At 44.5% G+C, this 27,645-nt stretch overlaps 1 protein-coding gene across 16 annotated transcripts in view; it reads right to left on the bottom strand.

The window, feature by feature from the left end:
* LOC133474841 (protein unc-13 homolog B-like) overlaps positions 1-27,645 on the bottom strand; it is a 99,339-nt gene that overhangs the window by 53,448 nt on the left and 18,246 nt on the right. For 15 of the 16 annotated variants that reach the window (XM_061766904.1, XM_061766908.1, XM_061766907.1 and 12 more), the window contains 3 exons: positions 13,251-27,518; positions 10,636-10,857; positions 8,923-9,010 (listed from right to left, as the gene is read on the bottom strand). In XM_061766904.1, the coding sequence (XP_061622888.1) occupies positions 8,923-9,010; positions 10,636-10,857; positions 13,251-27,518 (14,578 nt within the window). The remainder of the gene's footprint in view (positions 1-8,922; positions 9,011-10,635; positions 10,858-13,250; positions 27,519-27,645) is intronic. The other variant, XM_061766920.1, reaches the window with a different exon arrangement.

The raw sequence follows: 27,645 nt of genomic DNA, 5'->3' as shown, positions 1-27,645 counted from the left end.
AGTTACGCTACAATTTGTGAATGGATTGTGGATGCTTGGGCTAACGTGTCTGCTAGCACTGTTGTTCGAGCTCTCGTAAAAGCCGGCATCATTTCTGAGGAGCCGCACGGCAATGAGACTGACTCTGACAATGACGAGAGGGAACCTGGCGTGTTTGATGGAGAACTTGCCCAGCTGTTAATTTCGGATACAGAACAAGAGGACTTTGATGGATTTGTGGATGAGGATTGATCAAAAAATAACATGAGTATATTGTTAAATACTTCAATAAAGTACAACCAAACTCAGTTTTGCTCCCGCTGCCTTTTTAAAAACATTGTTTTAGCGTGCATGCATGGTACCGTATGTTTTAAGCTAGCGTATGTTTTACCACGCCTGCGCCCAATAATACGGTGCGCCTTATGTATGTGTTAAATACACAAATAGACCCCGTAACTGAGACTGCGCCTTTTAATACGGTGCGCCTCATGGCCGTGAAAATACGGTATATATAAATAAATGTATATATAAATTTCCACAGAAGTAAATAAGTTTAGTATAAAATGTTTTCAGCATTCTGTTTTTCTAATGCTTTCTCTTTAATTGTCTCATAAATTTTTTTTTTCGTTGTTGGTATTTTATTTGTACCTTTGTACTTATCTGTACAGCACTTTGACTGAAAGCACTAATTATTATTATTATTATTTTGTCAAAGTGTGGTGTGCCGGGTCCCTCTAGTGTTACGTAAAAGAATCACTCAATTAAAAATTTTCGAACTGTGCATAATGTTACAGCGGCTTAAACTTGTTTTTATACCAGTACAGTACATTTGTTAGGTACAGTTCAGTTGTATTTAACTTTAAGCACAACACAATTGCAATATACATGCATACTATATCCATATCTCTGTAAAGGTTTAATTTGTAATTTTGTTGAGTGACTAAACATGACAATAAAACTGCTATGTTCTGACATTTGGGTGCACTACCAGCTTGTTAGGCTGTCACGCTCTCGTGACATTTCCGTCTTTTAATGTACACAAAATGCAGCTGGAGGGGGAAAAAACAACCCACCAACATTTTGACAGACAAATGCATTGAACTTGACTCTCCAATCTGCCTCTTCCCAAGATTTCCTCCTTCCGAAGAGGCTTTTGATTGTCACTAAACGGCGGCCGTGCTCTTGTGACCGTTCCACGCAGAGACGATAAATGTGAGAGCTTTAACACAATCAATCAGACTTTTTCTGTTGCGAGGCTATAAAGAAAAGACATGAATGAAACAGGGCAGACGTCAATATGACAACGTCCTCTGCTCACCTTGAACGGATACAAAAACAGACTTCGATGACAATGACACAACATCATGAAGTGACTACATGTCAGAGATAACCAGAAAAAAAAGATTATTAAGAAGAAAAGGGGCGGAACGGTAATCGACTGGTTAGCACATCTGCCTCACAGTTCTGAGGACCCGGGTTCAATCCCCGGCCCCGCCTGTGTGGAGTTTGCATGTTCTCCCCGTGGCTGCGTGGGTTTTCTCCGGGTACTCCGGTTTCCTCCTACGTCCCCAAAAACATACAGGGTAGGTTAATTGAAGACTCTGAATTGCCCGTAGGTGTGAATGTGAGTGCGAATGGTGGTTTGTTCATATGTGCCCTGCGATTGGCTGGCAACCAGTTCAGGGTGTACCCCGTCTCTCGCCTGAAGATAGCTGGGATAGGCTCCAGCACGCCCGCGACCCAAGTGAGGATAAGCGGAACGGAAGATGAATGAATGAATAAATTACGGAGAAAAGCAGCAAAAGCGGAAAGAATCTAGGCAGATTACACAAAACTAGTAAGTGGCTTCACAACATAAGCATGGACGCACACAACATTGTGGTGTGAGCACATGTCACAGTCTACTGAAGAAAAGGAACTATGATGGTAAAATTCAGAGAACGTCAACAAGGCAGACTTTGCGAAACTAACAAGTAATGCAGCTCTTCTACAATATAATATGGATGCACACAACATTGAAGAGCGACCGCATGTCAGTCTGCTAAAAAAAAGGGACCATTATAATAAAATTCAGAGAAATGACAACAAGGAAGGCAGACTTTGCAAAAGTAATAAGGTAAGTGTCATAACTACGCTGCCACAAAACCATGGACGCATACAACTCTGTGGAGTGACCATATGTCAGTCTACCAGAAAAAAAGGCATTATTATGGAAAAATGCAATGAAATGGAAACTGTATCAAGGCAGACTATAGGTGAAAAAAAGTGGTATACAACTCCTCTTTGGATGTACAGTACACAACATTGTGGAGCAACCACATGTCAGAATATACCGGAAAGCAAATGCAAACCTCCATGGTCACAATTTATACAATTTACGTACAATGTGTGTACTAAATCTACAAGATACATGAGTTGAGGGGTACACCCTGCACTGGTCGCCAGCTAATCGCAGGGCACATTGAAACAAACAACCATTCGCGCTCACATTCACACCTACGGGCAATTTAGAGTCTTCAATCAACCTACCACGCATGTTTTTGGGATGTGGGAGGAAACCGGAGTGCCCGGACAAAACGCATCCAGGCACGGGGAGAACATGCAAACTCCACACAGGGGGGCCGGGATTTGAACCCCGGTGCCCAGAACTGTGAGGTAGATGTGATAACCAGTCGACTACCGTGCCAGCCAAGCAGAACTAAATATTTACAAATGATAAGTCATGATAAATGCACACAGATTTAAAAAACACGTGTAAATCGTGGATATAGTTGTGGATTTGAAAAACGTGTGTAAATCGCGGATGTATTTGTGGATCCGAAAAACACGTGTAAATCGTGGATGTATTTGTGTAAATTCCGAGACAAATCTCTCCCCATACACATCTGACTGCAACCTTTTAGTTCCGGCAGGGTACCCAGAACTAAAAATTCCTGGAATTACAGGTGGAAATGTGGCCTAATTAACATTTGTTCGTCGTAATCATACAAAGAATGTGTTGAATGGCTGGCTGATTGTCTTGCAGGATTGGCCGCCGCCTGACAGGAAGTCAACAAATACACACACACACACACACACACGCACACACAAACACAAGGCGTGTCCCTCAAGCGTGCATTCTGGGAAGTTTAATCCAATCAGTCTCTTCTCCCTCTTCCTGCCACTCTAGTGAATGAGAACTGTTAGCCTTCTCCTGCTAACTACTTTAGCTTCCTCTCAACATGGGACAACAACACTTCACTTAGCATTTATTTCATATCCTTGATATTCAAGTTGAGCTTCATGTACTAGTACACTCTTGGCCTCACTAGTTGGACAACTTTGGCATACTAGTAGGACAACAAAATGTTACAAGTGAGGTAAAACTGTGCACTAGTTGATGATTGTGTGCTACAACTAGGGACATAAAATGGTAGTAGTTAACATCTAGCACTTCGCTAGTAGTACTAGTTGTTTGCAGATGTCAACTAGTGCACAGTAATTTATCAAAAGAGAGGCCTAATAGGTCCACCTTTTGGCTTGGTTCTTTCTGCATAAATCTCATTGGGCCTCATTTACTAACATGCTACCGCAAGCAACACAAGTGCATTCAGGGTGCTTTTACAATGCAGGAGTGCCATGAGTCACATGAATTGTTTTTCTCCCATTATAATGTTTTCATGATCGTGAAAAGCCAAAATTTAAATCACAATTACATTTTGATTAATCGCCCAGCCCTACTCCTGTGGCGAATGTAATACTTTAAAAAGGTCCAGGAACCTTTAGGTCTACACATACAGTATGTTTGATTTTAGTCCCAGCAACTCTAAGTACCAATAACTTAAGCTTCTAGAAACCTTTAGAGGACGTGGTTTGGAAGTTATTTCCATTATTTCCATTGGCCACTTCCTGATTGGCTGCTTCCCAAAAGGAGTAGTAGTCCTTAAAAATGGCTACTGTATCTGATTTGAACCTTTTAGTTCCACAAAAAAAAAAGTAACAACAATTAAAAGATCCAGGAACTTAAGGATGAGCTGGGAAGTTTAGGAGCACCATTGTTTGTTTGTTTCGCAGGAACTGTTGTCTGAATTTTGTTCCAGGAAAGTTTATCGAGGCTAAAAAAAATACGCTGCTGGCAGAGTAGTACTTTTAAGAAATCCAGGAACATTTAAGTACCAACAACGACCAACAAGTACGAACAAAGTTCTAGGAAATTTTAGAGGAACTGGTTTGTACTGTGGAAACTAGTGTCTAAATGTGGTTAAAGTTATTTCCATGATTTCCTATTGCTGCTTCCTGATTGGTTGCTTCCCGAAGGAGATGTAGTCCTATTAGCACCTGCTAAAACCCTTGCTAGAGGTCTAAACCCCGCCCCCAACCTCCACTTGACTTCCTGTTCATCATCACTTTTTGGAACCGTTTCGTCAAAGCTAGCCGCTGGTAATCGAACCGTCCGTCGTGAGTCACAATTCGTATCCTCTGGCACGTTCCCAAGCCGGCGGACAAAGATCCTGCCAGGAGAGCACACTCTGCTGCTAAAGTGAGTGATGGGATTTAGGGGGTGAAAGTGCATGGTGATCGGTTAAAAAAAGAAAGCAAAAGGGGGGGGGTCTCCTGGAAAAGCTCTTGGGGGGCCCGAAGGACATGGAACTTGTTTGATTTTCTCATTCATCAAATGTCTCCTCTCCCCTAATGAATAAATAAATGGACGCCATGCACTTACCTGGAGCACCAAGAGTGGGGAAGAGTTCCTGCAAAAATCCTTAAAAAAAAAAAAAGTAGATTTTTTTGTCATGTTTTCACTGAGCTGTCAGTCAAATCCATTTGAAGGTGTTTGTATGTCCAATCAGATCACAGCAAGTGCCGTTATCATCAGCATCGTCATCATCCTCATCATCATTATCTTCATCAGGGTCTTTCCTCCTCCTCTTCCTTCACATCACTGATAGAGCTGGTCAGTACTCGCACCACTCGCCTCTCTCTCCCTCCTCGCAGCTTGTTGCCCAGTACGCTCTCTCTCTCTCTCTTGCACTCTCTCTCTCCCATTATCTCCAACTGTCTCTCTTTCCATCTCTCTCTCTTTCTCTCCCCATCCCTTTCTCTGTTACTCTCCATCTCTGTCTCTCTCTTGTCCTCTCTCCCCACCTCTCTATCCTTCCTTTCTCCCTTTTTGTCTTCCTATTTCACGTACTCTATCCATCTCTCTCCCTCTGTGTCCCTCTTTCCCCCTCTCTCTCTCGCTCTCTCTCTCTCATCATTCTTTCCTCTCATCACTCTCTCTCTCTCACCCTGGCTCTCTCATTCCCTCCTTTGCCCTCTCTATTTCCCTCTCACCCTCCAGCCCCCTTTCACTCTTGCCTTCCCTCTTCCTCCTTATATATATATATATATATATATATATATTATAAGTTATACCCACTCCTGCCTGCCGGCCTCACATATGCTTTTCACGGCTCTGCTCCTCCTCAAAACGTCTTCGTAGACTATCCAAAAAAGACTTGAAATAATCCACGAAAAACCTCCATGAGATCCCTGCATGTGCATTATAGACTTGTCCTACACTTACAATAATGTGCTCATTCCTTGTAAGTTTGTTCATGAAAACCACCATAGTGCACAATAGAAATAAAAACAATGACTATAGAAATAATACGCAAAGTAAAAAAAAAGTCCAAAGCACACCTGGGTACACACATCTGTGTGTGATGATAACTTGATGTACTCTTGGCAGTTATTCATTACACCCACCAAAGTGCAAATTAGAAATAAACCATCTAAACTTCCCTCTGTCCGTCCATCCATCCATCCATCCAACCTTCTGTCCATCTAAAATGAAATCTACTACAAGGCTCCATGCCACCAGTAATACAAAAGTAATACATATATCCATCCATTCCTCTCTGTCATTGATCCATACACTCTTTCCTCCATCTAGCCATTTATTCTTTCCTTAATCAGTCTATCCATTCTTTCCTCTCCCTGTCCATCCATTCTTTCAGTCACCCATCCATTCATCCATCCATCGGTTCATCAAATCAAATGTGCTTCAAAGGCTCCATGCCACCCTCATAAAAGGAGGAATGCATCTATCTATTCTCTCCTCTACTCCTCAATCCATCTGTCCATCCAACCTTCTGTCCATCTACAATGAAATTGGCTACAAAGGTTCCATGCCACCCTCCTAAAATAAGGAATCCATCCATCCATCTATCTCTCCATTCAATCATCTATTATGCATCCATTTTTCACCCATCCACCCATCCTTCCTTCCTTCCTTCCTTTATCCATCCATCTGTGCATCCATCCATCCAATCATCCATTAAAAATGAACTGTGCTCCAAAGACTCTATACTACCCCCAAAAGAATCAATTCATCTGTTCATCAATCCATCCATTCACCCATCCACCTATCTACAATTAAGTCATCTGCTACAAAGATTCCCACTGCCCCCTAAAAGAAAGAATACATCCATCTGTCCATCCATCTATCCTTCTGTCCATCCATCCATCCATCCATCTGTCCATCCATCCATCCATCCATCCAGTAAAATGACTTATTTAAAAGAAGAGCACTCAGCCATGCACTGCAGATGTCTGCCAAGAGGAAAAAAAGTGAACAAAGGTGGAAAAAAAAACTTGGCTCCGCATCAAAATGTAATGGCTTCTTCCTTGAACCTCTCCAGCCCCAGCCTCCCACCGCACCCCGCACCCCCACTTTCCTCCTGTCTAAAAGTTATTCCGGAAATTAGTAAAGTAATTTTTGTGTCGGCGGCACGGTGGAAGACTGGTTGGCACATCTGCCTCACAGTTCTGAGGACCCGGGTTCAAATCCGGCTTCGCCTGTGTGGAGTTTTCATGTTCTCCCCGTGCCTGTGTGGGTTTGCTCCAGGTACTCCGGTTTCCTACCACATCCCAAAAACATGCATGGTAGGTTAATTGAAGACTTTAAATTGCCCTTAGTTGTGAATGTGAGTGTGAGTGGTTGTTTGTTTATATGTACCCTGTGATTGACTAGAGAACCAGTTCAGGGTGTACCCCACCTCTCGCCCAGAGTCAGCTGGAATAGGGTCCAGCACATCCGCGACTGGATAAGCGGTATGGAAAATGAATGAATGAATTATTGTGTCATCCTGACAATACACACGCAAAAAAACTGAAAACACTTTGGCATTGGTAATAACAAGATTTGTTATAGTAACTTTCATTGCATGCATTTCCTGTTCTATGGTTCTAGAACACGAGATGTTGTTGTTGATGTTATGCATGAGAATGATGACGGTTTAAACTCCAAATTGCACAATAGAAATAAAAAGAACGACTAGAAATTATCTACAAAGTCCCCCTAAAAAGTCCAATGCACACCTGTCACATGCAGGCACAAGTACTTGTCATATTATTCAATGTGATCACTCCTCCTGTACACTAGACAGCAACTAAGAACCTAATAGTGAGGAGAATAAAAGTATAAAGAGAGCCTGTGCACATCATAAACAAATAGACGGTGGCGTCGCCATAGAAATGTCACACGGTTGCCATGCCAATACTGACCAAGGAATCTGAAAAAAAAAGACTATTTCTGATCCTGCCGGGGGGAAGCCACTTAATTATGATTTTAATGCATTACAAAAACTTGTGAAAAATGACAGGAAAATTACAGCGAAGAGCACAAACTTGCTGCAATCAGCATTAAAGCCTGGAACTATCAACATTAGAGCTTTTAACTATACCCACACTTTTGACATACTGTAGTTATCAGCATTAAAGTCTAGAACTATCCACACACTTGCAGCATTACAATCAGCATTAAAACCTGAAAGTTTCTGCAAATTTCCGGTATAACAACCAGCATTAAAGCCAGAACTACACCACACTCGCAGCTAACAATTAGAGCATTAAAGAACAGCATTAAAGCCTGGAACGATCCCCACACGTGCAGGACAACAATCAGCATTAATGTCTGGAACTATCCACAGCTACAGCACAACAATCAGCATTCAAGTACGTAACTATGCATACAGTTTTAGCACAACAATCAGAATAAAGGCCTGGGACTATCCACAGACTTGCAGCACAATGATCAGCATTAAAGCCTGGCTCAATCCACATTAAAGCTTGTACCTATATCCATACTTGTGCCAGAGCTATCAGTATTAAAGTCTGGAACTATCCTACACATGCAGCACAACAATCAGGATTAAAGTATGAAGGGTTCCGCACACTTGCAACATAATAATCAGAATTAAAGTCGGGATCAATCCCTCACTTGAAGCACAACAATCAGCATTAAAGCCTGGGACTATCTGCACTGCTGCTGAAAAACACTCAGCATTAAAGACTAGAACTATCCCCACATTTGTAGCACACGGTCAGCATTAAAGCCTAGAATGATCCACAAATGTTCAGAACAACAATCAGCAGTAAAGCCTGTAACTATCCACATTGTAGCATAACAATCAGCATTAAAGCCTGGGACTATCTGCACTGCTGCTGAAAAACACTCAGCATTAAAGACTAGAACTATCCCCACATTTGTAGCACACGGTCAGCATTAAAGCCTAGAATGATCCACAAATGTTCAGAACAACAATCAGCAGTAAAGCCTGTAACTATCCACATTGTAGCATAACAATCAGCATTAATGCCTAGAACTATCAGCACACTTGCAGGAGAATAATCTCCATTAAGTTCTGGAACGATCCACTCAGTTACAGCATAACGTTAGCATTAGAACCTAGAACTATCCGTACACTTGCAGCACAACAATCAGCATTAAAGTCTGGAATTATCCATACACTTACAGGTCAACAATCAGGAATTAAGCCAGAAACTACCCGCACACATGCAGACCAACAATGATTAAATGAGTGCGAATCAGGAGCAAAAAGTCAACCAAGCCGTAGGGAAGATGGGATAAAAGTGAGATCGGGTAGTGGGGACAAAAGGGACAGAGTAAGGGCGTCCTACCTGGAAGTGCTTGGACCTGACTTTGTAGTATGCTTTGAGCCAGCGGATCTTTGAGGGAGAACACAGAGGAGGATCGTCCACTAACACGCTGACCAGGAGGAAAAAACAACATTATTTAACACTTTGCCGGACTGATACGGTGTGATTTTGCCGATGTCACGATATAACAACTATGCTATAATCGATATATTAGAAGAAAATCAGCAACCATACATCACATTATCGAAGAGCATATTGAAACCTGATGTTGGCATATTCGTACTGTACCGAGAGGTAACGGTTATGATATCATTACAATATTTTACCAACATTAGCAAAAAGCAAATGAAATTTATGTATCTAGCGGATTACATACACAAGGTAACTCAATGTGCTTTACATGATTAAAATCATCTAAAAACAAAGAAAAAAACATCTTATAAACATTTAAAACAAACAGAAAAAAAGTACAATTAAAACACTGTGCAGTGCCAGAAATATCATTTCAAAGTGGAAATGCTCAAAAAACGAGAGAAAAGAAGAGTGTTTAACCTGGACTTAAAAACATTCACACTTGGGGCTGACGTCACGTCTCTTGGCAACTTATTCCATTTGTTTGCAGCATAATTGCTAAATGCAGCTTCACCATGTTTGCTTTGAACTCTGTGCTCCACTATTTGACCTGAGTCTGTAGATCTCAGAGCCCTACTGGGTTTACATGCCATTAGCATTTCTTTCATGTATTCAGGACCTAAACCATTTAGTGATTTATAGTGATTATTAAGGCAATAATCTATATTTTGGAAGAATATCAGTTACGATACATCATGATCTATGAGTGTATTGGTACCTGATGTTGCCGTATTGATAATGTACCTTGAGAGATAACAATATAATATAATAATCAGATTATTTGCTAACTATAATATCCCAATACAACGATTATGTTGTTGTATGTATTTGTTGTTATTATCATTGGCAAAGTCTGATATTGTATCATTCTTTCGCATGGTAAAGTATTGATAAGCCAAAATCAAGTACTGTTATGCTCATACATATTGTGCTGTTATTTTCCCTAATCAATCTATTATGAGTGTTGTAATATCGTTCATCGACTAATGCGATGATATATTATCAGGAGTATATCGATATGGCGATGTTCATCCGACATCCGGCGTCAATACACAATAGATATTGTGACATATTCTATCTTATTTTCTTCTACCAACTCATAATCGTTCTATTATCATTAGCAAAATATTGCAATGATATCGTATCGTTAGTTTTCATAGTACAGTATCGATACGGCAACATCAGATACCGATTCACTCATAGAGCGTGGTATCCTCGGTGACTTTCTTCCAAGATATACATTTTTACACAATTGTTATTATTGTTGGCAAAATATCAAAATGATAACATTTCAATATCTCTCACAGTATAATGTCAATACAGCAATGTCAAGTATTGATACACAGATATGATTGTGATGTATCATAGCTTTTTTTGTTCTAATACATGAATTATGAGGGTTGTATTATCATTCATCAAATATAGCAATGATATCATATTGTTATCGTTTACATGATAGTATCGATAGAGGGACATCATCTATTGATACACGCCAAGATATTGTGACATATCCTTGCTCATTTTCTTCCAGGATCACATAATCGTTGTATTATTGTTGACAAAATATTGCAACATTTCACACCACTAGTTTTGCTGACATACTTGATATCTGTCCTGGTCTTGTTATCGTCGTTGTCCCAGACGGTTTTGGATGCCTGGACCGAGGTGTCCCTCAACTCAGTGGTGTCCGCCTTGTCTTGGTCCCACGTGAGAGGGACGTGGAGGCGTCCCCTCGAGGGATAGCCCGACTCGGGTTCAGAGCCGAACTGGGAGCTGCTCAGGCTAAGGTTGTCCGAAGAGTCCAAGCGGCTGCTGTGAGCCGGACTGTTGGAGAGCGGGGATCATGTTGTTTAGTAAAATGTTCAATCATATTCCGTATATTAATATTTATTATTCAAATAAGTACCAAATACAGGGACCTGGGCTAGTATGATGGGGGTGGGGGGCTTCTATTGGAGGTTGGAATGGAAAGTGATATTGTCCCTATAAATGACTGCTTTAATCCAAAATGACAGACTTACTGTGTCCGTTCGGGCACGGCTACTTGAGACTTTTTTGTGTCTAGCTCACGAGCTAGCTCGTTAACTCGCAGGCTAGCGAACACAACAAGCAGTTAGGTTTTCCTTAAGTGTCACTGTTGTGTGAATCTATGCGCTGCACATGGACCAAGGCTGTTGACTTTTGGACGGAGCTAACACCGACGAGTGTACCGGTCCGCCGGCGTTCCATAAGCCCACTAGCAGCTAATGACACAGCCGTTCAACTCTGTCGGCTAACTGTGTGATAAACACGCCGGCTCACCACAACAATGACAATTTATCGAGTCCGGAAAAACTATCATGTCCCTTTTATTTATCAAACAATAAATCGATACAGTAATTATTGTGACAGGTCTACCTGGAAATCAACTTTACTATGTGGCCACTTCAAATAAAAATGTCAGACTTCCTGATTCTTTTCAGGCATGGCTTCTTGAGACTTTTTCATGGGTTTCCGCACGATAGACATGCCTACGAAATTCCATTATCGCTAAGTGAAACTGGTTTTGGGGTCTGATTTTTGAAAATGTCTCAATGTAGACTACTGTATACTTGCTGACTATTTGAATGTTGGAAGTGAAGCTTTAGAGGTGAAACCCCGCAGACGTCTGCGAGGCGGCTCTGCGATGCTGACGGCTAACGAGGAAAGTGCCGGTGATTTAGTCCATCTTGGCTGTGCTCCAAAAAGCCTCTCCCGCAACTCCTTTTATTCCCGTCTGCAACACCACGCTATTGTGAATCTATCTCACCTGCATAGATTTATATAAGAAATAGACCGTGACTGTGAGCATCATTCAGAGAGGTGCACGTAGGGCGAATTATGCACACAAATAAAAAGATCCTCTGCTTCTTCGTCTCTGTCAAGAAAGCTGTAACACTGTTACGCAGGCGTTAACTGTTGTAGCTGAACACAGAATGCTGAGAGGTTTCGTGGCAGGGGTTCTCACTTGCAATCTTCATTTGCTAAGGCTTTGACCAGCTAACTCTTTACTAAAGCTCATACTGTATATGTTAGCCTCGAAATCGTCTTCAGTATTTACAAAGATACATACGTTTGTTAGTTCATGAAAGACTAACTTGTTTAATGTTTACAACACAAGTACAGTGAAGGGATTTTTAAGAGATTATTTCTTATGGGTTTTTACAGCAGGCCCGATGCCTGTAAGCATTGTTGTAAACTCTTTGTATGTGTTGCTTCTCTGTGCATGTTAAAGTAGCAGCTGTTTGACGAGTTAGGAATACAGTGACATCATTGCTACTTGCTGTTAGATGGTCTATGGAATTATGCATTATATGTCAGTATTAAGATAGTGGACTTTCATTAGACAAAATCACATGGTTTGGTTGATCATTTTGGTGTTTAAATATTCAATGTTTAATCTTCTGTTACATGTGTCAGTTTTCCGGTAAACTTCAACTGGGAGTGACAAAGAAACAGCTTAAAGCAAACATGCTTTGCTCTTATTTAGAGAACTGTTCGAGTAAGAGAGTCTTCATTGACAGTATGACACTCCAATTTCGTGTTAGCGAGAGAGTCAAAAGAGATGCTAAGGAATACATTAAAAAGTGTGTTTTAAAATGTTCAAATCTCTTTAAAGCGTGTGGGAGGGGTAAAACTATGAAAGAAATGTTTTTGATATGGTTTCATTATATGGCAGATTTTCACCTACTTATCAGGTCTGAAAGGTATGCCCAGCAAAATAGAGTCCACTGCGGTGTTAGGTAAGTTGAAGACTATAACCAGATTTACAAAACATGTTAGGTTCGGTGAAGCCTTTTAATTGTCTTCAATTGTATGTTCGGTTTGTTGTAGACTGTAAATTGTCTTCAGTGTTTACAAAAAAACGCACATTAGAGTCACTGATGACTGTAAATAGTCTTTGATTTTTCTAAATACGTACGTTAGTATAGTACATTTGGTTGGTTGAAGCCTAAAAATGGTTGATTTGCTTCTTTGAAGGCTAATTGGTCCATGATGTTTATGAAAACTTGCTATGTTGAATTTCTGGCCTTGGTGGTGGTCTGGTCTCTACCAAGTGGCATGCTCGTTAGTTCATGGTTGTGAGGTGAATGTTTAAACACATGGACATTCAAACATGGAGTAAGTCAAGAAAGGTAGGAAATGAAACAAAAAGAAAGGGGAAAGCTAGCATTAGCATTATGATGATCACTACTAGCCTTGGAGTAGCTTCTTGCATCAGGAGGTTCTTCAGAGGTTCGCTGTTCAGCGGTGTAGCCACACTGCCCTCTTCCTCACACGGGATGACTCGTACCTGAGGTTCATCCGAATGTTCTGCCAGGGACACAGACTCGGAAGCAAGTTCCGTCAGCGGTGACTCGGCTAGGCTGTCGGAACCCCCGGTTTGGACAGTACCGCTCGGTCCTTCTGTGTCACTCTCTGTGTCTCTTGAACCTTGGGAGAGTTTGTCTACTTCACTGGCGGGTTTCGGACTTTGGGGCTGCGGTTGGACAGTGACCTCAACAGCAGACTTGGGAGGATCTGAGGTTCTGAACATCGAACCGAGTTTCATGTCAAAAACCGACGATGGTTCTTCCTTTCCTGGCTGCTTCTCATCCTGGAAAATGCCCGCCGAGAAACATTTAAACCCAGAGAGGAGACCCCCCTCTGTCTGTAGGGGCTGAGATTGTTTTGCGTCCATGGTTGAAGATGCAGAGGACGAGAAGAAGGATCCGATTGATGATGTTCCTTCAGCAGCGATGGATAAAAAGCCAAATTTAGGTGCAGATAGGTTTGGTATTTCAAAGGTGGTTTTGGTCTCAGGTGCAGGGTCCTGGGCTTCAGGAGGAGGAAGTGATGCTGCTTTTTCAGACACCTCAGAGTGTTCTTCATGCGCTACAAGTTTCACTTCCACTTCTTGTTCAGGGGTTAGACTTTCCTTGCCATCTTTCTTTTCTGCATGTTCTGCTTCCTCCACTAAAATCTTCTCAGGGATGGAGTCCTTTCTGGTCTTCACCCGTTCTTCAGTCTTCTCAGATGAAAGTTGAGGTTCCTCAGTTTTCACTGCTTCTGGACCTTTCAATATACCGAGAATGTCTCCTGTAAGTGATTCTGGGGCAATGCTACTCGGGAGCCCAAAAAATGAGCTTTTTTGTGCTTGTTGGGGTTTTTGAGGTTGACGAGGAGCAGAAGAGCCAAAGAGGGAACCTGGTGAGGTTGAGAAGAATCCTCCAACAGTTGCCGGTCTACTAGGCGTGCTGGGCGAGTTAGAGAACATTGACATGAAGCCCGAAAAAGGAGTGGACTCAGAGGGCTTATGAGGTCCCGGTGGTCTGGGCCCGGGCATTCTCGGCCCCCCAATCTGTAGGGGACCTCCCATTCTTGGTGCTCCCATTCTTTGTCTTGGAGGGACGGGTGCTCTATCTGAAAGAGGCCTGGGTGTGGGCTGTGGTGGAGGTAAATCAGGACCCAATGGTGGAGCCTCAATGTGTACTATATCTGAAGACATGATTTTTGGTGGGTTGGTTACATGACCTCCGGCCTCATCTCTTGTCGAGACCACAGGAACAAAACTATTAGAGAGTTTCCCTAGTGCCAGTGGTGGTTCTACTGAAGGTTCTTCCTTAATTGATTCCTGTGCAGGTTCTGATTTTTCTAAGGGTGGGAGTGGAGTAATTGGTTCTGTAGTGGGTTCCTCTGCTTTGGCTACAGTTGCTTCCTCAAGCTCTGTAACACCATTATCACCAGTAACTTCAGATGATTTACTTGTTGTTTTTTCCACGCCAATAATTTTTGCATTCAGATTTGATTGCTCTATGTGGGGTTCTTCATCTTCACCGAGAATCTCTGGGGCTCCTTCAGGGTCCAGTTTTTTCTCTTGCTCAGGAATTGGTATGTCTTCAATACTGGGTAGTAAATGCTCCACCACAATTATGTCAGGTTTGGTATCATCATGACGGGGATCCATAACCGTTTCAGATTTTTGTACACCGTCTTTCATGTCTGATTCACCAACATCTTTGTCGCCTTCTCCAGTCAATTGGTTGTCCGATTGATTGTACGCAGTCATGACTTTATCGTGTATAGTGTCACTTTCTGGTAAACTGATCATCTTTTGTGTATCTGACCCTACACCAGAGTCATTTTCAGCACACGGTGAAATTTTATCAGTTGTGTCCTCTCCTCTTAACTGAACAGTACTGTCAAATGTTTGTTTGGTGCAGTCTTGGGTTTCTTCACATTCTTTTTCAGCTGCAATGTCATCTGGATGTGAAAGGGAAGGCTTAGGGTCTGACTTATCTGTGGTCTCAGGGGTTTTTACATCTTCACTTGGCCTAGGCTCTGTCTCGACAGCCTCTTTCGTTTCTGGGGGGTTTTCGTCTTCATTTGGGCTCGGCTCCGTCTGGTGAGCCTCTTTCGTTTCTGGGGGGTTTTCGTCTTCACTTGGGCTAGGCTCCGTCAGGTGAGCCTCTTTAGTTTCTGGGGGTTTTACATCTTCACTTGGGCTAGGCTCTGTCTCGACAGCCTCTTTCGTGTCTGGGGGGTTTTCGTCTTCACTTGGGCTAGGCTCCGTCTGGTGAGCCTCTTTCGTTTCTGGGGGGTTTTCGTCTTCACTTGGGCTAGGCTCCGTCAGGTGAGCCTCTTTAGTTTCTGGGGGTTTTACATCTGCACTTGTGCTGCTAGCTTCCTTCCCAAGAACAACTGATTGTGGCTCCTTTTTGGACTCCTCTGTGAAAGACATTCCAAACATCCCAAACCCAGTTTTGGTTTTGTTTCCGTCAGAGCTCCCTCCGAGCGAGAACACAGAAGAAACTTTAAAAACGCTCTCAGATTCAGGTATCTGAGTTTGCTGGATTTGCCCACCAAACATTGAAAACAGTCCTTTACCAGAGGGCTCTGAAGCTCTGAGTCCTGCTGGTGCTGTTTGTCCTGCTACAGGCATTCTTGGTCCACTTTGACCTGGGGCACTGGTACCTGCAAGCTTGGAGAACAGGCCTGTACCTGGGCTTTCTTTACTGGAAGAAGAACCTTGGAGGATGCTGCCGAATATAGCAGATCCAGCCCTAGCTGGAGGAGGACCTCTTGGACTGGGCCCCTGCTGGGGTGCAGGTCCGCCAAACATAGAAAACAAGGTTTTTCCTTGAGGTTCTTTAGGTGGAGGACCCTTTGGTGGGACACTTCCTGCAGTTGGGCTTCTTGTTCCAGCTGGTGAATTAGTACTGGAGCCACCAAACAATGAGAATAAACCTTTTGCTTGTGATTCTTGCGGGGTTGAAGAAGGAGATGGTTCTTTGGTTCCAATGGAGACTGGGACATTTGACCCCGCAAACATTGACAGTAAACCTTTTCCTTGTGGTTCTTGTGGGGTTGAAGCAGGTGGCAGTCCTTTGGTTCTAGGGGATGCTGGGATGTTTGACCCACCAAACATTGAGCGTAGACCTTTTCCTTGTGGCTCTTGTGGGGTTGACTGAGGTAATGGTCCTTTGGTTTCAGGGGACACTGAGGCATTTGACCCATTAAACATTGAGAGTAACCCTTTTCCTTGTGGTTCTTGTAAGGCTGAAGAAGTTGTTGATCCTTTGGTTTCAGGAGAAGGAACATTTGACCCACCAAACATTGAGAGTAGACCTTTTCCTTGTGGCTCTTGTTGGATTGACTGAGGCAACGGTCCTTTGGTTTCAGGGGACACTGGGGAACTTGACCCACCAAACATTGAGAGTAAGCCAGTACCAGCTTGATCTTTGGTAGTTGAAGCGGGAAGAGTACTTCCAAGTGTGGACTGCCCAGACTGGGAAGCAGTCTGCTCTGGGCTTGCAGTAGAGCTGCCAAACATTGAATACAAACTCTTTCCTTGTTGTTCATTGGGCGGTTGATCAAGCTTGGCATCTGGACTATCTTCATTGGAAGTTTCTTTGACAAAATTGACTTGAGAAGCAGGAAAAGGAACATCCTTTCCCATTTTGTCATCAAGTTCTGAGATTTCTTCAGAAGGTTTTATATCCGACGGTGGTTCTGTCAATTTATTGAGAGACACATCAGATTCAACTTCTGAAGTTATTCTTTTGCCCTCACTTGGAGGTTGTGCACTTTTTTCTGGTTCTTGGAATGATGCTGTCAATTCACTAGGTGATCTATCTTCTTCCAAATCTGCAACAGGTTTCTCAGCAAGTGGTTCACAAACAGCAAGGCTCTCTGCTTTGAGATCAGCTTCTGAGACAGATGCTACTGTGAGGGAATGTTCCTTTCCTTGGCTCTGGTCATCTGCAGTCAAATCGTTTATTGTAGTTTGTGGTAACCTCTCAGATAAGTAGGGTGTGGTCCCTGTGCTAATGACATCTGTAGCTCCATCATCCAAAGATATAGTGTCATCAGTAGGTTCAAAATACTTCCGACACTCTGTGGGGGTTACAGCAGTTGCAGTGGCAACTTCATCAGCGCTGGCTTCTTTGGATTCTTCAGTCAACTCGTCTTCTGGTGAACTGGCGGTCGAGATAAATATATGGGGTAGTCTGACATATGGTCTTGGCTCACTTGGATCCATCAGCTTATCAACAGGTGACATGTCCGTAGCATTAATGCCAATGTAGATAGACCTGGGTAGGCTCATTTTGTCCTGCGATTGGTCACTTCCAGTACTTAGATTGAAAGATTCTTTGGTGGGTTCCTCTGGTAGAGCTTCAGATGAGTCTTCAGAAGATTTACATGAGGGTTCCACTAAAGTGTCTTCATTGAGAGTAACTTCGGAAGGCATGTTATTGCCTAGTTTGTACAGTAAAGATTCTGAACTTGGTAGGCTTGATTGTTGTTTTTTCTGGGCTAGCTGAACCGTGACATTGGATGATGATGTCATGGATCCTTGATAGCTTGAGCCACTGGATGCTAAAATGTCGACATTGTGGTGTGATTCAGAAATGAGTGATGATAGAGGAGGCAAGTCTATCTGTGGGGTTACAGGTTGAGATGGTAAGGTACTAACTACCGATGGCACTCTCACATCAGGAGAATGTGCAACATGGCCAGCATTAAGAATCTCCACTGCTGTGCCCTGAGACTTTACAACCACGAGTGTAGACCTGGTCATAGTGGGACCTGGTGTTCCTTTTGCTGGTTTTCCACTGACATGAGGCTGGGAACCGAGGCCACTAAACAATGAAACCAACCCCTTGACAGAAGAGGATCCCGATTGGGGTGAAGGTGTCCCTTCCTGTCTTTGTAGTTCTGGTCTGATACCCTCTTCACCTGTTTTAAGATCAGGTCTAAAACCATGTTCCCTTGTTTGCTTTAAAGGCTCGTGTTTTGCAGACGTGGGTTGTGAGACAAGTGCTGTAAATCCTGGTGCAAACTGAGTAGAAATGGTAGAAATTGAAAGTACATTTGTTACGTTACTTTGGTGTGCAGTGAAGGAGCATCGTCCCGAATCAGGCTGTGTTGATAGTTGAGGGGGTGTAATTGTCCCCAAAGATTGAGTATTCACAGAGTTGATGGAATTATCGAGTCTTTGTTTTTCAGATCCTTGAATAACAACTGATAAAGGGGACAATTGACTATTCAAAGGCTGAGAGATCTTGATAGTTTCTGGAATATATTGTTGATGGGTAAGGGGTTGCTTTTGAGGACTTCCTGTTACACTTTGCATGGGTCTTTCTTCCAAGCTTCCCACAGTGGGCTGCTTGATTAGAGTTTTGGATTTTGCAGGGACACTTGGATCTTGTGTGTGCAACATTCTCACCATAGGTAGGGAATTTATTGAATTTATAGGTGTCCTGTAGCCTTCAAGACTGATTTGTGTTCCGTTTGGAAGCATTTGATTACCTTTCTGGGATTCAAAACCTCCTGTACTGGCCTGCTGATATGTGCTGTTTGAAGATGAGCCGTCTTGCGTAGCTTGAATGCCAGACTTTGATACAAATTGAAGCTGTGTTCCTGAAAGGTCAGTCATACCTGACTGAGTGGTAGTGTGATCATGGTGTGAGTATTTAAAGATTTCTTGAGCGGTCTGGGCTGTTCTGTACTCCTGTTGCTGGTAAAGGCAGCTTTGATACAAAGCAGGCAATGTAAGTTCGTTCACACTCTGACTTGGACTATTTGTGGTCTTACTTTGAGGATCCACGGTCAGGTCCACTAAACCTTGGATCATCTTTTTGATTTGCCTCCCAGATTGCTCTCTTTGAAAAGATTCTTTCCTTGCATTGAGATTAGTGAAATTTAAGGGGAGTCCAGCTTCTGGTTCGGTGTAAATACTGGAAATGTTTGTTTTGTTTACGCTTTCTTTTGCAGAGCAGTCCACTGGTTTGTTTGTTTGCTGGACTTGCTTGTATGTGGAGGACAGAAATTCATTAGTATGGCAGTTGGATATCTGCCTGTGCAGGGTCTCTGCTCTGTTGAGTCCAGTCAGGGGGGTCATTCCTTGCTTAGGTGCAGCAGGAGGTATTTTATGGCATGGAGATTCTAGCTGGACTATGAGTGGAAGGCCGACAGAGTCTTTCCTTGCCATCATTCTTGCACTTGGCTTATTAATGAGTGAAACTGCTTCAAGAAGAGCAGGAGATGCTGGGGCTTTTATCGGTGTGTTCTGGGGTGGTTTGGGTGACATATCCAGTGGAGCTCCCGTGGTGGGATTTACTAAAGTGGATGCTAGAGCCATGGCTGGTGATACGGAGTCTGAATAACTGAACTGGGGTGGGATGAAAGCTGTACTTTGTTGAGACTGTTCTTGATACTGAATCCACTCGTGGGATTCTTGAGAGGGAAGGTCTTTGACAAGTGCAATGCCAACAGAACTATTTCGTGCCAGCTGGCGGGCGGTCTGTTTTCCTCTGGTTAAGGGAATTCCTTTGGTCAGAGTGTCGTCCGTTCTTGTATCGGGTACGACTGTTTTTAAGTCGGTTGGTTTCGAAGACATATCAAGCGCAGCCTTGATGGAATTGGCTGGTGCTGAAGCTTGCTTTGGGGTATGGTCAAAAGAACACCATGGATGTGACATGACCCTGTCGTGTTCTCTTTGAATATCCTCTCTCCTAACTAACTCTTTTTCATGATTTTCATGAGAATCAACAGGGAGAGAATGTCCCAAGACATCTCTTACTTCTCTATATGACAAGTCAAGAGACTCCTGATGAGTTGGACTTGGGTGTTTTCTCTCGGGACTGACTGTTTTTTTCTTCTCCTGGTTTTTAAGAGACTGATATGAAGTGGTTGTAAACGAGGCTCTTCTGTTGTTGACACGAGTCTGGTGTGCCAAACAGTCTGAATCTAAGGGTCCATGTAGTTGCCTCTGAACGTTAGCATAATTCAGTTGCTGTTTTTCAATGTGGACTTGCTTTGGAACAGGGCTCATTTGAGGAGGGGATGCTAATGATATTGATCCAGCTGCGGCGAAACATCCCACTTGATTTCTCTCTTTACTTTGCAATTTTGGCTGGGTTGTTGTCTTCATAGACATATCTAGTACGACTTTGAACAAGTTTGCTGGTGCGGTGATCTCATGGTTTTCATTAGATTGACCGGAAGTGGAAGTAAAGGTTTCTCTTCTGCTGTCGACACGAGTCTGCTGTGACGACCAGTCAGCAACTAAGCATACCTGCTGTTGCAATTGAACGTTTACAGCGTAATTTGGTTGCTGTTCTTTAATGCAGACTTGATTTTGAACTGGGTCCATTTGAGGAGAAGACGGTATGGTTTGCACTGATCCAGATTTTGGTGCCCGGGTGAAACAATCCACTTGATTTGTCTCTTTCCTGGCAGAAGATGTTTTGTTATTATGTGCACCCGGTGGTACTGCAGGACTTTTGGATGCAGACGGTCTTCGGACGTTCGTCTGAGGACTGGATGATCGTCCTTCAGGTGTGGAACGTTGATCAACTGTTGCGTAGGTGGTCTCCAAGGCTCTCAAAATAGTCGCAGTATCTGAAACATGCCACTCCACCTCTTTCTCCTCCTGCGTCTGTTTGGTAAGATCGACAGCCACCTTGTTCGTGAAGACCACATTTTCTTCAGATTCCTTAAATCTTTTAAACTTGGGTTTGGAAAAGTCAACAACCTCAGAGTTTTGTTTCACAGCTTCTGTTTGGAGATCCTTCTCAGTTGAAGGCTTGTTCTTATCACTTGAGGCGGAAAAATCCAATACTTTGTGACCTGACTCAGGGCCAGTCGACAAGCCAATGTAAGGGTTTCTTTTGTAAAGTTTGGCGTCATCATGTGTGCAGGGATTCAGGATGTGTAACTGTGGGGGTTCTTTGTGGATATCTTTCGGCATGGGAGATGGTGGATCTGCAGAGGGTATTTTGCCTGCATTGCAAATCTCAGAGACTGCAGTCTTGGTAGTTTGTGATGATTCTCTGGGCTTGTCTGCCTGAGATTGTTGCCTTGGTAGTCGAGGTCTCAGAGAGGAAGGCACGGTGGTCGAAGCAACTGTAGCTGTTGGTGATGAAGGAGCTGAAGGGATTGGAGTAACGTTTGTTGAAGGTGGAAATTTCCTTTGCATGAGTTCAGGTATCTTTGATGCTGATGGGGTTTGGGGAAGGTTCCTGGAAACATCTGAGGACAGTTTCCGAGGTGACGCAGTTGTTGAGGCCGGAAGTGAATGAGATTTTTTCAGATCACCATCAGTTGACTTGGAAAAGTTTCCTCCTGAAACTACAGAGCTCGTTTTTTGTTGCGATTGGTCTACATGTGCATCATCCGCATGTCCAATCCTAATTTCAGGGATTGGGTGATATTTCTTGGGAGATATTGGCTTGTAGGATCTTGGAGAAGTTGGAGTGGGGGATGTTGGTATGTCTTTTACCTCTTGATTCATCCAGTAAGGTCTTCCGTGAGCTGCTTTAAGCGAGTTTAGTGTCAGATCGGCGGCATTCATTGGAGGCTCACAGCAGCTTGGAAGGTTTTCTGATGCTCCCACCATGATCTTTTTCATCTTATAAACCGTGAAGTCCACGGGGGCTTCCGCTTGTGAGACCAGGGACTCCTGAAACATCTGAGAAAAACTTTCCAAGTTCATGTTCATGATTTTTTCACCTTTATGTAGGGCAGAGCTGAGATCCTCCGGAGCATCCGGTAGTCCTGATATGGTATGCGGCTGCTCAGGAAACCAAGCAGCTTTTTCTTTCGGGCAGAGTGGGATTTTAAATCCACACAAGGTTACTTTTTCCTTTTCTTTCTGGGTCAGAATGTTTGCAATGTTTTCTGTAATATTGCTAAGCGTCTGTTGGTCTTCCGGTGCGGCGCAAGCATAGAGGTGTCTACCAGCTCTGTCGGTTAAAAGAGAATAAATAAAGTCTCCATTGGTGTACACGTAATATCCACAATCTCCAGCTTCTGCTGGCCACCACAGCCCTTGATCCAGCAGTGACAGCCACTGTTGGTACCATTCTGAGTCCTCGAAGAGCATTTTGTCATCGCTGAGCCCCACGGCCACGGCTGATCTGCTTAAATCCATAGCACCGTACCTTAGATCCACTGGACCTTTTTTGGTAGTGAGTTGTTTTAAAAAGTCTGTAGCTGACTTCAAACTAAAGTCATCAACAGTTACCTCTTTTAAAGCCCCCGTCTTCTCCGCTAAGTAGTTGAATTCTGTGAGAGACTGACATCGCTGTAGTCTGGTCTTTGACTTTTCGCTAGACAGATTTAGACCCCCGCCCTCCGTATCCCAGGGTTGTCGTTTTCTGCCAAGTTCATCCAAGTGGTCACAGCTGGTCCAGGGCATCTTGTGTCTACAGGTCATATCAAACAAAACCAGGTCTTCACCCGGTTCCAGGAAGCAATTTCTGCTCTCAAAAAGTTGGGCGGAAGGATCCTTCCACGGATGCAACGGCACGTTAAAATGACTGATATCAATTTCCTGAGGACTCGGCCATACATTACCACCCCACTGGGGCGGTCTGGCTGCAGCTGTCAAAGGTCCTCGGCAATCACGGTAGCCTTCCTGAGCTTGAGCGGAAAGAGCCTCAGCAAGAGCATAGTCATTGAGCTGTTGCCACAGGAGCGCCTCGATGAGAGACTGGTGCTCGTAAAGCTCGGGCGGAATCACGCCATGCTCTGTGAAGTTGTACAGAAGGTCCTTGTAGCCATACTCTCCTGCTGTCCCATACAAGAGACGATGAATTTCTTCGAGGTAACGCTGGGTGGGTGACACCGTAGGAGCGTTCCAAATTTGTGGCAGTAATTCTTCTGAGGGGTTGTCACCTGTAGAAACTGTAACGGAAGAAGACGTGATTGGTGTTGTCCTAGAAGGTGTATCCTCCTTAGTCTTAGGCAGGAAATGGTTAAGGAGGCCTTTTTCCGGTTCTTTTTCCTGAGCAGAAGCGGTGTTGTTACTGGGGGCAGTTTTAAAAATGCTCGACAACAGACCAGGAGATGTGTTACTCATGCTGGTTGGTTTTGTTTCGCCCTTTCCGAGGATGGAGGTCTTTGAGGATGACTCCTCCTTGGCACTAAACAGACCTGAGAGGAAGCCCTTGTGATCTTTTGAGTCCTTCTCTCCCGCTGCATCAGGTGTGGAATGAATTTCCACTGGTTTTGTTCTCTGAATCTGCGGACGTCCTTGTCCCGCACGTAGTGGCTGTTGCTGTATTGTTTTTTGGTTTGCCTGGTCAGCTGGACACGATGTTTGCTCCACATTAACGGAAATTTTGTTAAGCAGGCCAGTATATATCCCACCTGATTCAGATGGGGCTGGACATTGGCCCGGTTGACCACCCTGGCTTTTGGGTGCCTGCTCTTCCTGAGATGCACTCTCACCAGATGCAAGCTTCAGAAAGCCTGAGAGTAAGCCTCCGCCTTGACTGGGTTGTTCTGTCGTGGTATGTTGAGGACTTTTTCCCAGCACTTGCTGCTGTGGAGACGGTGTTTGACTAAACAGCCCAGACAGGAAACCTCCCTGTTGACCAAGTGGACCTGCATTTTGCTGAGATCGAGCAGCGTTTGATTTAGCCCCCTGTTGAAACTCTGCATGCGGGATCGATTGTTGCGGTGGGTTATCGGTGGTTAATCTACTGAACAGCCCTGACAATAGCCCGCCTTGCTGCGGCTCGGCCGCAGGGGCAGCAGATTGTTGGGATATTTGGCTTTGTCTTTGCAGTGGCTGCCTGTTGGAAGGACTCACTGGTGGCTGCTGTGACTGCTTTTGCTGCGCTGGAGTAGGAGGACCTGATGAAAAGAGTCCAGACAGGAAACCTCCTTGTTGATTGAGGGGTTGCTGGGTTGTCTTAGAACCTGCCATTTGTGCTTTTTGCTGGTCTTGTTGACTATCTGATGGAGTGTCAGTCGGCGGGGCCTTTGCTTCTGCAATTTTGCTTAAGAATCCAGTGAACATCCCCACAGGACTGCTTGGGGGCAGCTGCTGTGGGGGAATTTGCTTTTGCCTATATAAATTTGGTCTGATGCTTGGTTGCTGAGACAGTTGCGCCCCCGGTGGGCCACTTTGTTGCTGGTTCTGTGAATTAGCAGGGGCTAGGTCTTGGCTCCCAGTTCCAAAGAGCCCTGAGAGGAAGCCCCCTTGCTGAGGGGGTGCTGACTGTGGCTGAGATGATGCAGTGCTAGGTTCTACAATTTTGTTAAAAAGTCCAGACAACAAATTTCCCGACTGTTGATTTGCTGTCTGTGCAGCTTGGGTAGCTGAAGGTCCTTTCTGTGGCTGTGGTGTCGTAGCTGTAGTTTGTGGTGGTAATTTTTGTTGTTGATCTGAGGTGACTTCTATTTGCTGGTCCAGCTTGTCACGGGGAGAACTTCCCAAGGAACCTAATTTGATTTCTCCCGACGGAACCCCTGACCGAGGTGTCCCTTGAGTTAAGTTTTGTTCATTTTTATTTATTCTGGTCATTTGGTTCATTACATCTGTTTTGACTTCCTTACTAGAGTGAGTAACAGAGTCTGTGGCTTTTTTAAAAAGACCAGATAGCAGTCCACCAATTTGGGGTTGTGCACCTGCAGCTTGTCCTTGACCAGGTACTTGGCCAGATCGGCTTTGTGGCCCAGTTGCTGGTGGCTGAGTTGTAGGAGCTGACATGTTGTCAGAGGTGAATTTTAAGAATCCAGATAAGATTCCTGTCGATGGTTGAGCTGCAGGATTCTGTGTTTGACAAAAAGGTGGGGAGGGTGAGGAAAACATGCCTGAAAAGAGGCCTCCTTGTTGAGGCTGACTGTCCCCTCCATGGGTCTGCTTAGACTCTTCTGTAGGCCCGATTTTCAGCAACCCGGACAGAAACCCTTGAGGCTGTGGAGTTTCTGGTAGGGATTCCGGTTGATCCTTTGTTTGGACCTCAGTCTCACTCTGAGAGGCATTGTCTGATAATATTTCTATTTCGCCGGCAGTACACTCTGAATGCTCAGTATGTGGGTCCGTTAGGCCACTAGGTTTGGTGAGTGTCACACTGGGAGTCACTGGAGATTTTGCAAGATCCTTAGCCGGTTCACTTTGAGCCACCTTGAACAGGTTTGAAAACCAGCCTGTTTCAGTGTTTCCTTTTGGGGTGCTTTCAAGTAGTGCAGTGCGGATCGGCAAGGGTGTTCTTGCGGCACTCGTGGATGGACTCCTTTGTGGCACACTGGTATCCTCCCCGGTGGCAAACTTAAGAAACCCAGACAGAACCCCTCCTTCTGGTTTTGCTTGGCTTGCAGTGGGAGGATCTTCAGAAGAGAAGAACGGGATCTTGAGTTTGCCACTTAAAAATGATTCCTCTGGCGGTTTGGGGCTCGTTGTAGAGCTTTCAGGAGGATTTGTAGAAATCAAACTGGAGAGAGATTTTCTAAAAGGACTGAACAAGCCTGTATCTTCTGCGGTGGTTTCAGGTTTTGGTTCAGGTAACATCTGAATTCTTTGCTGAATATCCGGTAGTTCGCCAGACGATTCAGTCTCTGGAAGAATCTCTACTGATCCACTTCCTGTGTCCGGAAAGAGCTCAACGGATTCACTCCCAGAATCTGGTTTTAGTTCTACTTGTGAACTATTATTAGGACTAGGGACTGGGGCTACTGAGTCATTGCTGGTGGCTGATGTACTTTGTTGTTCTGATGCTTGAGGGGATGGCTCTCTTGACGGGGATGGTTCTCTTGATGGGGGTGCGCTGGAAAACAACCTCATAGTACTAAGCCTCCCGAGCACAGATTCTAAACCAGAAGTGGTTTGGTTAGCACCTTGTGCCTCTGCACTATTAGATGTCTGACTAGCTTCAGCTTGCCGAGTGGATTCTGATGACTGGAAAGGCATCAGAGATTGCAGTGAGAACGTCTTCTCAGTGGGGGGCTCCTGGCAGGCAGGGGGAACGATGGCCACCGGGGGGGTTGTGCCGCCACTTTTGGGAATGAAAGAAAGCAGCTTGGAAATGCCAGACTCTGGCTGGGAGGTCGCCACGGAGGATGGCGGATACCTTGTCGTCACCCCGGCTGTTTCTGTGGCTTCAGGGCTACTTTTTGGGATTATGGAGAGCAGTTTGAAGATACTGGAGTCAGCTGCGGGAACCTTGGGAGGCGCCAAAGCCTCTACATCTGTGTTGGTTTTGGTTCCGGTAATTGTATTGAACAATGACGTCATGACGTTTTTAACACCAGCTTTGTCCTCAGCTTTTACGTCCTCAGTTTTGACATCATCGGCTTTGATGTCCTCGGCTTTGACATCCTCACTTTTACTGTCCTCGGGTGGCACAACTGGCAGTGATGGCAGTTTTCGCCTTACCGATTTCTGCTCTGACTCATAGCTGTTGAGCTCCTCCTCTTTTACAGCCAGGTAATGAGAAACAGAGTCAACTAAGCACTTCAGTTCATCCATCGGGTCGATGTAGTCCTCACAGGGCTCCTCCTCAGGCAAAAGGCTGGGGTCTGGTCCCATTCTGGACCCTCCAAGAAGGGGTGCATACCTGCCAGGATAGTTGTACAACTCGTACTCATATGTGGCATCTGCCTCGGTGAACATCAGGTCCTCCAGTTCCTCGTCCGATCCGAAGGAGTACTGCATTTCGTCGGAACCAACTGATCCGAATTCGCTCCTGATCCTAGCTGCCTCTCGGGCCGCCTCTTCCTCGCAGAATGCTGCATAGCTGTCCTCCAATGCGGTCTTGGCCCACAATCTGGTTTTGAAGAGCAGACCTTCCCGGTCAACATGCTGTTGGAGGCGTTTGACGGATGGGATTATGTCAATCTCCGGAGGCGACGACTCGCCCTCAAAGTTGCCAGCTTCCCGGTAAACCAAGCGGACGTCTCCGGTGCCGAAACCAGCCAGCTGGTGCTGCGCCTGGCGGTCCTCGGGTGAAAGGGAATCGCACTCTACCGTCTGGTAGAACCTGGTGCCTCTGGACTCATGCAGTGTTGTTGGCGGTGCGTCAGCGAGGCGGTAAATGATGCTCTTGTCCTCGTCCTCCCACATCTTCTGCTCCTGGTCCAAGTAGTCATCCAGGACTCCTGATTCAGGAAATTTATACCTGCCCTCCCAGTCCTCCACACCCATGCCCGAATCCACCGGAACTATTCTTACGCTGCGCCTACTGCTTAACCGCCTGGGCCGAAATGCAAAGTAAAAGAAAAAGTGCAACAGCAATGAGAGACAACACAAAGCAAAGAAAAAGTCTTAAAACAGAAGACAGACAACAAAGCAGCAAATGAAGGAAAAAAACTGTTATGGTG

Source organism: Phyllopteryx taeniolatus, chromosome 3 (genome assembly GCF_024500385.1).
Source record: "Phyllopteryx taeniolatus isolate TA_2022b chromosome 3, UOR_Ptae_1.2, whole genome shotgun sequence".
NCBI classification, from domain to species: domain Eukaryota; kingdom Metazoa; phylum Chordata; class Actinopteri; order Syngnathiformes; family Syngnathidae; genus Phyllopteryx; species Phyllopteryx taeniolatus.
The sequence above is the reverse complement of the archived record's forward strand: the minus strand, read 5'-3'. Positions and strand labels throughout refer to the sequence as shown.